Source organism: Natrix helvetica, assembly GCF_964273705.1.
Source record: "Natrix helvetica genome assembly, chromosome: 3".
In the NCBI taxonomy this organism is placed as follows: domain Eukaryota; kingdom Metazoa; phylum Chordata; class Lepidosauria; order Squamata; family Natricidae; genus Natrix; species Natrix helvetica.
The window spans coordinates 83,978,268-83,994,329 of record NC_138549.1 but is presented as its reverse complement, the minus strand read 5'-3'; the positions used below and the strand labels follow the sequence as shown (position 1 = coordinate 83,994,329).

General features: G+C 39.7%; 1 protein-coding gene across 4 annotated transcripts; it reads left to right on the top strand.

Annotated features, from left to right (window-relative positions):
• Window positions 1-1,268: 1,268 nt before the first annotated feature.
• On the top strand, window positions 1,269-15,681 carry DNTTIP2 (deoxynucleotidyltransferase terminal interacting protein 2). Of its 4 annotated transcripts, none has more exons than XM_081948480.1 (7): window positions 1,269-1,423; window positions 4,373-5,997; window positions 7,017-7,152; window positions 8,359-8,454; window positions 9,955-10,119; window positions 11,777-11,886; window positions 15,222-15,681. In XM_081948480.1, the coding sequence occupies exons 1-7, from the start codon at window positions 1,361-1,363 to the stop codon at window positions 15,313-15,315; spliced, it is 2,289 nt and encodes a 762-aa protein (XP_081804606.1). In that variant the 5' UTR covers window positions 1,269-1,360; the 3' UTR covers window positions 15,316-15,681. The 4 variants fall into 4 exon arrangements, with proteins under 4 accessions (XP_081804606.1, XP_081804607.1, XP_081804609.1 ...); XM_081948481.1 differs by having other exon boundaries at window positions 1,315-1,423; window positions 4,376-5,997; XM_081948483.1 differs by lacking the exon at window positions 1,269-1,423 and adding an exon at window positions 1,563-1,740 and having other exon boundaries at window positions 4,376-5,997.
• Window positions 15,682-16,062: the final 381 nt, after the last annotated feature.

The window sequence follows — 16,062 nt, the reverse complement described above, 5'->3', positions numbered from 1 at the left end:
TAACTGTTTGAATCTTAATGAGTTTGGGGAGATAGTTGGGGAGATTTTATTTATCTAATTCTCCACTAGTTTTCATAAGGTCTGTGTGCTGAAACTTTCACATAAAATATAGTTTTTAAAATTATTATTACTATCTTTGTAATCTGTTTTTAAAGTTTTTTGTTTTAAAAAATGCAATGCACTGTAATAGTGAAAGCAGAACATGTTCCTGGCAGGATTTTGGAAAGAAGGGATCTTTTTCCAGGCAGAGTTAAATCTCATGGAATAGATAAAATAACTACTGTACATTGTTTAATTTAAAATTAACTTTGAAATAGCTATGAAGTTTCCATTTGACATTCAGGACATACCGGTAGCTGATAGTTTCTAAATCTCCTTAAGCTTTTTCCAGCAGTGCAAAAAGGATTTCTTTTTGAAGTAAGATTTTCCTTTAAAAATCTATTGACATTATTAGTAAAAACTCTATAACCATTTCTTGACACATGATTTAGAATTATTTCAGAACCAAGAAAAGTATATATATAGAGAGAGATGCACTTGCAAGGGAATAAAAATCCAAATTTTTAACATTGCATTTATTATTTTATCTTTTTTAACCAATCAAATATCTTAAAACAGTGCTTCCCAAACCTAAGTAAGTTACCCAAAATCAAATATGTGTTTTTTCTTTAGGTAATATACAGGTTCCTTGCCCAATCACAACAGGGACATTTAAACTGACCGTTTACCTACTTTGGGTAAAAAGGACTTTTTGATAAACGATTTGGGGCAATGAAGGAAAAACTTTGGGAAGCACTGCCTTTCCATCATCTAAAAAAGTTTGCCTTCCATGTTCAGATATAGGTAAAATTATATTTATATAGAGTGATGGGCACCTCCGTTTCCATTTTACCGTGGAAATTGAAAGATTTGCCTGTGATTCCAGTATTCCCAAACCCATTTCCATCTGAATGCATCATCCAGGACGAGCAGCAGTTGAACGGGTGAAGGCGATAGGGATTATAATCCAGATTATTGCTACTCTCCATATAAAATGCTAGCGTTGGGTTGAGGTGAGCGTGCTCCCGAATAACCCGAAATAAAGAGTTAAGAATCGTGCCGCCTCCCCGCATTCTTTTAATTGCTAATAACGCCTAGTTGCAGTAAAGGTGGACTTTGCGCAGAAGACCTCGCTCTTTCTCTCTTGCCGGCTTTGCGCCTTTGTGAACAGTTTCCCATCCGCCAATACCTTGCAGCCTTTCCCTGCCAAGAACTGGGCGGAGGCAGGGCAGGAAGTTTCTCGGACGGACCTCTTTCGGAGTGGCAAAGCCACCTGGAAGCGAACCAGAAGCAATCGCTTCCTTCTGCACACGCGGGAAAGATGGTGGTCACCAGGCGTGTGTCGCGGCGGAGCGAGTCGAAGGCGGAATGGGCAGCTGCGGAGGTGAGAGAGAAAGAGGCGCGCGCCCCACCCCCGCACCCACGAGCGCATCTCCGTCGGGTTCGGCCAGCGCACGCGCTTGGAACTCGGAACGCGCTCGGCCATTCCGTTCCCGAACGCTCTTCTCGCCGTTCGGGGGCGCGCGCCGCGTCTCCGTGCTGCGTTTGAGTCGCGTGGTGTTAAAAAAGAGCCGGACTGGAGCTGAAGGCGTCGATCAGCCGGGGGAGGTTTTGGGGCGCTCGGGGACCGGGGTGTGTTGCTGCATTGACTGGACGCAAATGCTGAGAGTGGACATTTACGTCGGCTGAGGAAAGAGGAGGGTAGGGGCAAGCTTCGGAATGCACCGTCTCGGTTGGTGACGGTGTTTTTGTTTTGTTTTGTTAGAAACTCATTTCTGGTTTAGGCAAAAAGATAGAGCGACGGTACTATGGCCGCCGTTTACTGACCTGGTGGAAATTTGATTTAGAGAGAGAGGGAGGGAGGGTGTGTGTGTGTGAGAGAGAGAGAGAGAGAGAGAGTGTGTGTGTGTGTGTATGTGTATGTATATGTGTGTATGTATGTATGTATGTGTATGTATATGTGTGTATGTATGTATGTATGTGTATGTATATATATATATATATATATATATACACATCATACATACATACATACATACATACATACACACACACATACACACATACATACATACCAAGGTAATAGGTATAAGAATAAACATGATTATGGATGGATGAATAAACACGAGGATACGAATAAATGGGAACAATAGGACAGGGATGGTGCGCTTATGCATGCCCCTTACGAATGGGGTGAGATCAATATTAGACAGTTTAAGGTTAAAGTTATGGGGAGTTGAAGAGGTCTCAATCCTAATCCTAAAGAATAAGTGCCTTTGTTCCTTTTGGAATATAATCGCAATGGGACTGTGATCTTGTATGCGTCGTGGACAAAGCAGTCAGATCGACGGAGCACTCTGCAGTATTGCTATTAACAGTTTTCTAGGTAGAACTTTGTCTGGAGATTGTCCCGTCAAACTATGAAAATTGTAGTTTCTATGGGAATCTTAAAACACAATTGAAAGAAATGTGGAATAATATTTTCCCTCGATTTAATAATATTTATAAGATAAGATAATCTTCATGGTCATTTTTTTTCTGTGAAAACATTGGCATGCCTTAAAAATAAAATTCTGATGCCCACTCTCAAAAGAAAATGTCTATATATAAGTTATATAATAATGTTTTGCCAAGAAGCGTAAATAAGTTTTTTTCCCCTTTGTTCGTCTGCCTTTCTCTCCTTAGCAGCAAAATCTCTGAATAGGTTTGTAATATTTTTCTCTACTTTATTTTGTGATGAATTTTTGAATAAGAGGACTGATTGATCATCTGTTTTCTTTCCCTCTCATTTTATTCACAGGTTCTCTTTCTTAGAAACTACACTGGTAAAATTCAGAGGGCACAGGGCTTCTGCAATGTTTTTATATCATACTGCATGTGTTCACCAGTACAATAGTTATCGGCCTCACATCTCACCTATCTATCCTTCTATGATGAATCAGTTTTCAGATAGCAGACATGGTCATTTATCCATTCATTTCAGAACTAGGTAGAGAGACTAATCATTGGGCCTTTTTCCATTGCAAAATTGGATTAGTAAAAGTTCTCCTCTTAAAATTCTTGGGGGGGGGGGCAATATAACATAAAGTGACACATTTCTTCTTTTATTTTTCCTTAGTTTTTCTTCTGCAAATTAATTATTTTTCTTTTAGCCAAGTAACTTTTTCTTCAGCACAAAATTGTCATTTAATAATCTGCTGCAAGTGTTAGGGGAGATAGATGAGTATTCTCTCTAGCCTCTTTTGGCAAGAAATGTAGAATATTAAATGAAATACTTGGAAAATGGAGTAGCAAACCAAATTCACTTTCCCTTGTTTATGGCAATTCCTGCTGGACCATACCCCAAAAGCTACGCTGGGCACAATGTATCTCTCATTATAGCTACGAAGTAGGAAAAATAGCTATTAATAAAAAATAGTGTTAACCTTGACTTAATGTTTTCAGTCTAACAAATATAAAATCTACAAAGCAAGTATGTCAGAAACTAGTACTGTTCATAAAGAAGTTGACACATAGAAAATCAGCTTTATGATGCCAGGCATAACTTTGTTCCTTAACTACAATAGATAATTAATAATCTGTTTCTCCAAAAAGAGGGCCGGGTCTTATTTTCTTTTGACACCCCCCCCCCCCCAAAGGGCTAGACATAATTATTGACTCACTTCATGACGGTGGCACCAACAACTCTGCCCAGCAGGAGGCCGCTGCTGGCACACTTCTGCAGCCCCTTGCTGCCACTCGCACACATTGCCTTGGCCTCCGTTTTGTCTTTAGATTCCGGAAGGCATCTGCAGCTGAAAACAGAGCTCTGAATTCATCTGGAGCTCTGTTATTGGCTGCAAATGACTTCTGGAAAGCCCTCTGCAGCCAATAATAGAGCTCTGGATCTATCCGGAGCTCTGTTACTGTCTGCAGATGCCTTCTGGCAGGCATCTAAAGGTGAAACAGAGGCCAGGGCAATGCGTGCGAGTGGCGGCAAGCAGCCTCAGAAGAAATAGCCGCAGAAGGTGAGTCAGGTATCAGGGTGTGCGAGGCCCGGTAAGTAGGGCAGCTCCACCGTCCCCATCCCCACCATAGTTTATTTTTTACCTGTGTGCCTCACCCCATCCCCTACATCCCAGGGTGGGCAGGGTCTTAATTAGGGCTAATTTTGTGGCTGGGACTTAATTTGATAGCATGTGCTCAAAAACGTGATAGGGCTTTTTTTCAAGGTGGGTCATCTTTTTAGAGAAACGTGGTAGTTCAGAATTTGTGAGTTTCTCATGTAGCATGGATTTATTTATGTATTTATTTTATTTTTGCTTGTTACCTGATATCCTTTTCATTCTTACAGCAGACTGCAGTGGAGGATAGCCCATCTGTAAGGATAACTAGAAGCAGAACCTCTATGATTTCCCCTCCCCGAGTCATATCTGAACCTCAGAATGAAAAAACGAAAGCTTCTGAAACAAAATTGGAGGCAGAGGAGCCTTCAGAAGCATGCACAGTCTTGAGTAAAAGTAAAGCTGAGACCCTGGCAGAATCTCAAGTCGACGGAGATGTTTCAGAAGCAGAATCAACCTGTTCTTCCATGTCTGGTCTTCAAACGCCATCATTTATACGAATAACCAGAAGGCGGCAAATTGTAATTCCTTGTACCCCAGAGACTTCAGCTAAAACCAGGCCAAGCAAAAAAAATGTTATACATGAAAGTAGTAATTGCCAAGACCATGATGATACTTCTGAGGCAGAGTCGTGTTCTTCCGTTGTCTCAGGAACAAGGACCTCAAAAACTCTGAGAAAGTCTAGACATCGACAGGTCAAGGGTAATGTGTCACCAGTGTGTGAGGTTCAAGATGAAGAGGTTTCTGATGCTGAATCTTGGTGCTCGGGTGTTTCCTTTCCACGGTCTAGCCCATTTAAACGAATGACCAGGAGTATGCAACTGAAATTGCAAGCAATACCAACATCCAAGACTGAAAGAAAAAGCAATGCATTAGGAGAGGATACGGAAACACCCGAGTGTATAATTACATCTGAAACAATAGTAATCTCTGATTCAGAAGTATCCACCGTTTCTGATTTAAATGCCAAAGAAGCACCTTCTCTTTCTTCAAACAAAGCGCACCTTAGCCCCAATAAAGAAAAGTGTCTTCCTGAACCTGTTGCCAGCAATGATCTGGAACAGATTTTCTCAAGCGGTAATGAGGAAGTAACAAAGGAAGATAATAAAAACTTGCCTAAGCAAGAGATATTAAAGAACAAAATTTCAAAACAAACAGCAGCGGATATAATTGATATAATTCCGAGTCCAGAAGAAATGCATGATCAACCTTCAGAAAAACCCATGCAGGTATCTGAAAATCAGTTGCCTTCAGAGAATTCAAGATCTCCATGTAATCCAGAAAGCCTTGAACAATCCAATGAGTCCTCGGGAAAAGCAACAGCAAATAAAAACAAGAGCTTAACACCCGAAAATGTTAGAGAGACCTGTTTACATAAAAGAGAAGAAATAATAGATAGTGACGACATTTCTGAAGTAGGTAGCCCCACCAACAAAACAATCACATCACCTATTGTTATCAGGGATGACTGCAGATCTTCGATTTCAAGCATAGATAGTGATGGAAGCCTAGAAGAAGAAATTGCTGAATCCTCTTCATGTGCAACCAAAGGCAGGGAAGATGAGAAAGATCTCTTTGTGTCTCTTACAAGTGAGGAATACGAAAATAATAACTTACAAAAACTGAAAAACAGCAAAATAGCCGCTGGATATGTTGAAGAAAGTGGTGAAAGCCCCTTGAGAGAAAAGCAGTCAAATAATCAAGAGGTGTTTGTCATTGATAAAACTCCTGGCTTAGATTCTTATAAAGATTATTATTTTGAGGAAAAACAAAGTGAAGATTCATCAGAGGTGGAAGAAAGTGAAGAAGAGTTCATGGATGAGGATGAAGATGAAGTAAATGCAAACAGAGGATTGTAAGTTCTTTGAAGGAACTTTATATGCTTAGTAAATGGCTTGGTTGGAGTTGCTAGTTTTGTGCTAAGGTATAGTGCAGAGATGGCTAACCTTTTTGTCCTCACATGCCGAAAATGTGTGCGCGCACAACAGTGCGGACGCATGCCCACACCCATAATGCAATGCACGTGTGCCCCCCCCCTGCATCCCATTTTGGGCCTAGCAGGCCTCCCTGAAGCCTCCTGCAACCAAAAACGGGCGGGGGCTCCCCCACACCCCCATGTATACCTACACTATTAAAGGTGTTATGTCTGCCTGGTATGTAGCTTTATTCCTCTCTAGCATTCATCTCCATTGTTCAGTGATGCATTTCCTGCCTCACTAGGATTTGCCTCTATCTGCTCCTGTGAGGCAATTCCTGTTCCTGTTGGATGTATATAGTTATATTGTTGATGGCTTGTATAGTGTTTTAACTGCATTTTGATTAAACAACATACACTGCAGCTGGCTGGAAGCAGGCGCGCGCAGTGAAGCTCAGCTGGGGCGATGGCTCACGTGCCAGCAGAGAGGTGGCACACATGCCATAGGTTTGCCATCAAGGGGATAGTGGGCACAAAACCTTTGGGTCCTGAAGACCTAAGTTCCAACCACAAAAAGACAAGTTGGCCGCCTAAGGTTTTAGAACTGTTTCTCTAACTTCTAAGAGCCATTTGCCAATTGATCATTAATTTGGCAAAGAATAAGATGAAGTGTTTGATAAAACTTATGTGAAAATTCATACTAAATCAAAGGTCATTTAATCACATTTCTAATAAGGCTTATTGGCTGGCTTCATATTACCTGCTGAATCTTAAATTTTAATTGTTTAATTCCCCTGTAAAGGAGTTAATAGATATGTAAACATAAGTACCCAGTTTTGAAATTTGTTAGCGTTTAATTAAAAAGTATTTTCTGTAATGTGCTTATGAAAGACAAATATGTGTTGATTGGAATATATATATAATCAGTATTTTTAGATAATCAGTTCTTTCTCTTCCAGAGTATCATTTTCAAGCAGTATTGATCCTGGACTAAACATTAAGCAGTTTGGAGGTTTATATATTAATTTTGACTTAGGAAAGCAGAAACCTGGATCTCATGATGTTCCACCACTAAAAGAGAAAAAAACAGATGAGGTAATTGCCAAAATATAGCAATTAAATTGAAAACTAGAATTAATAGTAAATCCTAATTGTCATTCTAGCAGCATTATAACTACCTGGACTATTTTAAAAGCAAACATTTTGTAAGAAGATTTCCTTTTGGTCACAATTCAGCACATATTTAATTTATATACTTACATTTCATTTATACCTTGTGATACTTAGTGGTTCACATCAACTACAGAATGCAACAAAAAAGTTGTTCCCAGGAAATTAAATTTAATATTAAGTTAAATATTATGTTTGTAAGCCACCCAGAGTCACTATTGTTGAGAGAGGGGCAGCGATTCAATTTAATAAATAAATGAAATATTAAGATGAAATAATATCACTTAAATTAAAATAGCACAATGCAACCTTAGGTTGAATCCAAAGCTCTCTGGGATAATTCAGATTTTATTCATTTCTGGAAGACCGTTAATGATGGCACCAGTCTTGCCTCTAAACAATGGGTGCCCAACCTTTAGCCTTCCTTGGGCTACAACGAATGAAGAGGAATTGTCTTGGGCCGCATATGAAATATATAAGAAAAGTGATGTCTATAAATAACAAGCTTCCTTATTGTGGAGCAGCATTACTAGCTGTCCACAGTTACATGTGTCCCATGGGCTGCAGGTTGGACATGCCTCTAAGGGCTGAAAAAACAACAGCTGCAGGTCTTGGTCTCCCTCACTTCCTGGAAATAGCACTATTAACAGATGCTTAAGGTGGGTCATATCTAGCCAGAAAAGGCAATGCTGAAGGTACTCAGATGCTAAGCCATGGGTAAATTCTTAGTAGTCCCAAACTTCCTTATACGACCACCCCTTCAAAATGACTACACCATTACTTAACCTGTTCTCTATATTTTCTAATATCATTCTTTGAGCATTTTTAGGAATCAAGTACAGTTGTCCATATGTACCGTCACTCTTCACATCAGGTTTAGTTTGTGCTGCTTTATTGACATGTCAGTACGTGAGTGGCTATTCCTGCACTGCTCATTAACTAAGTTTGCCAGGCAGTCATTAAGAATTTCCTAATAAGAGTGTCTTGAAAACCTCAGCTTGCGAGCAACTTTTCCAGAACTACTTGAGCGTTGGGTCATTTTACTAACTCCATGTTTTCCAAAGGCCTTTAGAGTCCTATTTGCATTGTATTTGTAGCTGTGGCCTAGCTTAATCAAATATCTCTTGGCAGCTTTTGCAGAAAAGTATTATAACTCCTGATTTTGAGAAAAAGGAATGTGTTCCACCTTTAAGAGAATCAATCCATCAGTTAAAGAAGCAACGTAAGGTAAGTGAAATGCCATTGTGGTATCGATCGTGGTATAGGATCTCCTGCTTGGGTGGGGGGTTGGATTAGAAGACCTACAAGGTCCCTTCCAACTGTTAATCTGACACCCAGTTAATGCCATATTTAAAGTCTGTCTTCAAAAAATTCTCTGCAAGGATGCATATCTACTGGCTTATTCCTCACTGTTTACTAGCTTCATCAATAGTTATAAAAATGGGATGATAACGTGGTCCCCCATGCTTTGTGGCCTTTTGGGATGAAACTGAAATATAATAGAAATAAATGCACTGCCACATTCTGGACCAGTTGTAGTTTTCCATGTTGGTCTTCAAGGGCAGTCTCGTGTTGAATGCGTTGCAGTAATCCAAACAAAGAGTTCCTTCTCCCTATGTAGTTGCTTCTCTAACATGAACTTGCTTTCAGAAAAGTTGTTGAAGAAAATAAAAAAATCCCCTTTGTAAATACATTTGGATATAGTATGTGACAATATCTCTTCTTGACTCCAAAGTACAGGTAGTCTTCAACTTACAACCACAATTGAATCCAAAATTTCCGTTGTTAAGCAAAACATTATTAAATGAATTTTGCCCCATTTTATGAACTTCCTTGCCACAGTTAAGTGAATCACTGCATTTATTAAGTTACTCACAGGGTTGTTAAGTGAATCTGGCTTCCCCATTGACTTTGCTTGTGAGAAGGTCACAAAAGATGATCACGTGATCAACTGCAACAGTCATAAACACGAGTCAATTGCCAAGCATCCAAAATTTGATCGCATGACCATGGGGAAATGCTGCTACGGTCATAAGTGTGAAAAATAGTCAGTCCCTTTTTTCAGTGCCGTTGTAACTTTGAATGGTCATTAAATGAGTTGTTGTAAGTCAAGGACTACCTGTAACATGTCATTGTGATCTCTCAGGATTTCCCTGGTAAAATAAATCTATTTAGACCAGTGATGGCTAACCTTTTTGACGTCGTGTGCCAAAAGCGCATGCCCATAATGTAATGCGTGCATGACCCCAGCGCATGCGAGCGAGACCCCCCGCATGCGGACCTGGAAAGCCTACACCAACCTGGAAGTCAAAAGGGTGCGGGGTGCCACACGAGGCAATGCGAGCACATGTTTCCCCTCCCCGCATGCATGGCAGAGACCTGAAGACCAGCTGGCTGGCGGGAGGCGCATGCACAGTGGAGCTGGGCTGGTGCGACGGCTGGCATGCCCGCAGAGAGGGATCGCATGCCATTGGTTCATCACGAATTTAGACCTTTCAGATAGAAACAGCTCCTTAAAGTACATTTTAAAGTGGTTAAAAATATTTTAAATACTTCGAAAATTATCCTACTATAAAGCTAGAAGGCTCACATTATGGGAGAGGATGGGTATTGCCCTCTTCAGTGCCGGATTATAAAATTTGGTCTCGATTCACTAATTATTGGCATAATAATTGAATAACCCTGACGAGTTTTGAAAGAATGCTTGTAATTTTTTTCCCAAAACAGAAAGACCGAGCAAAAACAACAGGTGATAGTTGGTTTGGTATGAAAGCTCCAGAAATGACGGAGGAATTGAAAAATGACCTTAAGGCTTTGCAGATGAGAGCTGCCATAGATCCTAAACGGTTCTACAAAAAGAACGACAGGAAGGGTCTTCCCAAGTATTTTCAGGTAAGAATGTTGATGGTGTCTAATACTTTGCATATAAGGTGTTTTTGTGTGTGTGTGTGTGTAATATGTTCACTATTCATTTCACACCAAAAGAAATATCAGGCTTGCTAAAAATAAGCACATTTATTATTAAGATGTTTCTGTGAAATCCAGGCAACTACGTCGAGTAAAGTGGCTTGCACTCCACAGAATTAAGGTCTTTTAACCGATTACTACAATTTTCAACTACTGCTTCAGTTAGTAATAATACTTGTGGCAATTATAAACAAACTGCATAAAAATAACTTGTGTATTTTTTTCTTACAAAGTTATATACACTTGAAAACATTGTACAGTTTGCTGGTGTTTTACTTTTACTAGAAACATATCTTGGAAATACTTTACAAGGGCTTGGAAAATAGTTTAGTTTTTTCTTAAATGTTCATTTGCTTAGTAGCTTATATTATTTGCTGCACAGCCTCTGCTACTTTAGTAATTTTTTGTGTCCGTGTTTCGCCTTTTGAAGATGGCACATGGATTGCATCTTGTTCTGTAGTTGATGGCGAAGCACTAACATGGCAGAGAAATAAGGGCATTGATTTTCATTTATCAGTTTTTTCATTTGTACCTGCTGAAAAAATGTTTTGGGGAGACCCTCCAAAATACTGTAAGAGGCAGGTCAGGGGACCTCAAGAGGAAGGTAGAATAGACCCCAATTGTGTCATCATCTTTCCCTGCAGGTTTTAGGCATAGTATTACTTTTACAAAATATTGTCAACATGTTTAAATGTATGCTAGATTTATGAATGACTACTTTAGCTAATGCTACTTAGAACTGGCTGGTTATTCTCTGTTCATTTCTGTCTAGATGTTTTCTTGGAATGTTAAGTTCTTTGCTGTTCTTTGTATTTTTGTACAAAATACTCTTTGTACAGTATTTTTGATATAATATTTAGCATGGCAACATAGAGTGCTCCTGCTTAAAATAATGGTTAATGGTTTTTTTTTAATAGTATGTTCTAAAATTCTATGTTTTTTGTTAAGTTTTTCCCCCTCTCAGCAGTAAATGAGGAATTCCCGGCCTTTGGATTTTCTCTGTAAACTGTATTTTGATTCTCTATCCCATTTTTTGTTTTCAAAATAGTTTTTGTTCTTCTGTAATATTGCTGAAATTGTTTTTAATCAACAGGGCGGATTTAAGTTTCTGTACAGATAGCCCTCAATTTACGATCACAATTGAGCCCAAAATTTATGTGGCTGAGTGAAATACATATTATGTGAATTTTATCCCATTTTACAACCTTTCTTGACACAGTTGCTAAATGAATCACTGCAGTTGTCAAGCTAGCAACACAGTTGTTAAGTGAATTGGGATTCCTCATTGACTTTGCCCCGAGACATTGTGACAGTCATAAATATGAGTCAGTTGCTAAGCATCTGAATTTTGATCATGTGACGTTGGATCATAACTGAAAAACAGACATATGTCACTTTTTTCAGTGCCGTTGTAACTTTGAATGGTCACTAAATGAGCTGTTGTAAGTCAAGGATTACCTGTACACTAAAAGATGAGGCTGAGCACTCCAAATGAATTCAGTATTAATAAATGTTATCCTTAGATTAATTTTCCATCACCTCTTTAAATAAAAACAAATTCATCTTGCATTTTCTTTTTCAGGTTGGAACTATTGTGGATTCTCCAGCAGATTTCTACCATGCTCGTATTCCCAAGAAAGAGAGGAAGAAAACGATTGTGGATGAACTTCTGGCAGATTCAGAATTTAGACGGTATTTATAGTTTCACTTTAATATAGTCATTTGCGGGTTGTAAAATAAAGTGTTTCATTGCTGTTAGGTACAGCTGAATGAGTCCCTCCATCCTATATGATGCAGTTCATTCCATATGGAAGGCTCTGTGATGTGTTGCAATGCCTCTTAAAGTGCATGATTGGGTTATAAGATTTGTGTGTGTGTGTGGGGGTGTTGTTTTCATTGCAGTACTCAGATTAAAAAATGCCTTCCTGGAGCACGATGGTTGTCTGCCTGTCTTCTCAATTTTAGATGAGCTGTCACCTTGATTTCTCTTTCATTTGAAATACGTTGACCGTTTTTTGTTCTTATATTATTAGCTCCCTTTTGTGATTTCTGGATTGTTTTTATTATTTCCTGGTAGTTACTGTATATGCTGTTTTGAATGTTTTTGTTTAAAGAAAGCAGAATAGAAGTGCGCCCATATGCAAGAGAACAAAACAAATCCTTTTCTCCTCATTCAGATGATGTGCAGGAGGTGTTAAGGATCACAGGCCTTCTTGTTTTATGGCAATAATTTAGAGTACAGGAAGACAATCTTGTATTCCCTTTATTTTATTTTCTTGCTAGCTTAACAACCCATTCCAGTCATAAAAGACTCGATGGTGCTTAAACCTAATATACTAATTGGATTGAAAATAGGAAAAAAAATTAAAAATCCAAAATGGCCTACATAACAGTTGATGTCAACTCACATATACATATTCCCTGTTATATCCAAACCCCAAAAGCTACCGTATTTATTGGCGTATAACACGCACTTTCCCCCCCCCCGAAAAATAGGGGGCAAATGATGTATGCGTGTTATACGCCGATATAATGTTAAGAAGCCATGTTTTTACAGTTTAATACGGCCCTTTAACAGCCCTCCCTGCTCTATGTAAATGCGGCCCGCCCACGGCAAGCAGAAGACCTTTCAAATTTCTCTCCCACCACCTCCTTTTCGCGCTCTGTGCTCGCTGGAGGAAAAGGGGAGGGGGGGGGTATTTCTGAGTTCCAAAAGCAGAAGACCTTTCAAATTTCTCTCCCACCACCTCCTTTTCGCGCTTTTCCTTTCCCTTTTCCTCCTTCAAGCTCCGTGCTCGCTGGAGGAAAAGGGGAGTGTGGGGGGGTATTTCCGAGTTCCAAAAGCAGACCTTTCAAATTTCTCTCCCACCACCTCCTTTTTGCGCTTTTCCTTTCCCTTTTCCTCCTTCAAGCTCCATGCTCGCTGGAGGAAAAGGGGAGTGGGGGGGGGGGTATTTCCGAGTTCCAAAAGCAGAAGACCTTTCAAATTTCTCTCCCACCACCTCCTTTTCGCGCTTTTCCTTTCCCTTTTCCTCCTTCAAGCTCCGTGCTCGCTGGAGGAAAAGGGGAGTGGGGGGGGGTATTTCCGAGTTCCAAAAGCAGAAGACCTTTCAAATTTCTCTCCCACCACCTCCTTTTCGCGCGCGCGCACACACAGGAAAAGCAGACAAGCAGGAGAGAGAAGAAAGAAGGCAGGAAGGCAGAAGGAAGGGAAGGATGGAACTGGAAGGGAGGCAGGAAGGAAGGGGAGGAGGGGAGGAGGGAGTAAGGATAGACAAGCAAGAGGGAAAGAGGAAAGAAAGCAGGAGGGCAGAAGGGAGGTGGAAGGAAGGAAAGAAAAGCAGACATGCTGGAGGGAAAGAGGAAAGAAGGCAAGCAGGCAGGAAGGAGGCAGAAGGAAGGAGGGAAGGATGGAACTGGAAGGGAGGCAGGGAAGGAGGGAGGGAGAAAGGAAGGATAGGAGGATAGGGAAAGAGGAAAGAAGGCAGGCAGGCAGAAGGGAGGGAGGTGCAAGGAAGGAAGGAAGCATAGATAAGCAGGAGGGAAAGAAGGCAGGCAGGCAGGAGGAAAGAGGAAGGAGGGAACTGGAAGGGAGGCAGGCAGGAGGAAAGAGGAAGGAGGGAACTGGAAGGGAGGCAGGAAGGAAGGGAAGGAGGAAGGGAGCGTGGAAGGAAGGATAGACAAGTAAGAGGGAAAGAGGAAAGAAAGCATCTGAATGTACTAAACACGAGTCTTCAGGGAAAAGATGCTTCAAAGTTCTTTATTTGAAATTTAAATTTTTTTCCTGAAATTTCCCTCTTAAAATGAAGGTGCGTGTTATACGCCTGTGCGTGTTATACGCCGATAAATACGGTAAGTTTTTATAGGAGTATGGGGGATGATCATATTTCTGAATGAACTTTGTTCAAGATAGGAGGGCAGTGATTGAAATCTGATGACATTGCATAGCTGGGACTTAGGTAGGCCCAGTTTTTCAGCAGCTAGCACCATTTCTTTGAGCAGCCACCGGGTGAACATCTTATCTTATCTACCAGAAGCTACTCAAAAGAGGTTTTCTAGGGTATTGGGCCCTTGATTCCATCTTGTTTGGTTAATTTTATGATGTTTTCATTATTTGGAGATCTTTAATTTGTATACCTTTTCAATATTAATTATTATATAGTTCTTATATAACTGTTAGCAAATGTTCCTTAAGTTAAAAACAAACATAGGTTTTGCCAGCTATGAGCTTGAAACACATAATAGTCTCAGTAACATACCAGCAGGTACCCGCAAATATTATCTCTCAGTGCTCTAGTCATATAGATAATCTTGTGCTAATAATTAGTTGCAGTGACCTTGTTGGATTGTAGTAAGAATCTGATGTAGTACTTTGTTTTCCAGCAGTGGTCAGCCAAGAAATATACAGTTAGTCCTTGACAATTACAACGGTTAATTTGTTGACCGTTCAAAGTTACAATGACTTATGACCATTTTCACAGTTGTGACCATTGCAGCATCCCCACAGCCAGATGTTTTACATTTGAATGCCTGGTTTACAGGCCTACATTTATGACTGTTTCTGTGTCCCAAGATCATGTGATCACCTTTTGCACCCTTCTGACAAGCAAAATCAATGGGGAAGGAAGCCAGATTCATTTCACTGTGTTACTAATATAACAATTGCAGTGATTCACTTAACACATGTGGCAAAAAAGTCCTAAAATAGGACTAAAACTCACTTAACAAATTTCTCAATTAGCAACATAAATTTTGGGCTCAATTATGGTCGTAAGCTGAGGACTACCTGTACATGAATAGCTTAACCAAAATATGTGTTGTTGGGTTTTTTCATGCTTCTGAGTTTTAGATACACTCTCGTTTAGTAGCTATATTTAATTGCCATGATTAAATTTCACAGAGTTGGAATTTAATTTGATGATTTTTAAAACAATATTTACAGATTAATAATTGTATACAGGAGGGGGGGGATTGGATTCTGTGTTTGGTTGCATTTATTCTTCATACAAATTGTTTCTCTTATTCAGGTACAATAAAAGGAAGTACCAAGACATAATTGCTGAGAAGGAGGCCCTCGCAGCAGGAAAGAAAAATCGGAAGAAGAAGAAATTTCACAAATAGATTTTGAAAGCAAAATGCTTGAACATAGTTTTCAATGGTGAATTTATGAGTTGAAATTTTGCACAAATGGTCAGCTAAGATTGATCACATTAACAGCAAGAAGAAAAGAAGGGGTGTAGAGCTTTTTCCAATAAGATTTTGGAACTGAATGTGAAACCCTTTGTTACGTTCTGATGAAAATATGCAGCAGAGAGGATGACAGTAAAATGTTTAGAAGAAACAATCTAATTTAAAATCAAACTGTCCATTTAAAGTAAAATGGCAAATAGTGTAACTTAAAAAATAATATAATATTATATTTGAAATGTGGCTGCTGTAAAAGTATATCCTCTTTGTATATCTATTAAAATATTTTGTAAGAATTAATAGGCTTTCTTTAATATATACCACGTTTCCCCAGGAGCATTCTACAAGCTTTCTAAAGGCTACCCATGCCCTTTTTTTGGCAAAAAACAGGCCGTTTTTTGCTGGGTTTTGCCCCCACCCCACAGGAGCACTCTACAAGCCGCCTAACGGCTATTCGTGCCCTTTTTTTGGAAAAAAAACGGGGCTGTTTGTGGGAGGTTTGCATTGTGCAAAAACTTTTTTTTAAAAAAATTGCCTCTTCAAAGCCTTGGTGTGTCTTATACTCCGGTGCATCTTATACTCCGAAAAATACAGTTCTTTTCTATGCTTCCTCTGAAATTCATTCAGCTTCCACCTTACTGGTATTTTGAAGGCTCTTCACCAAGGCCATTAGAGAGAATG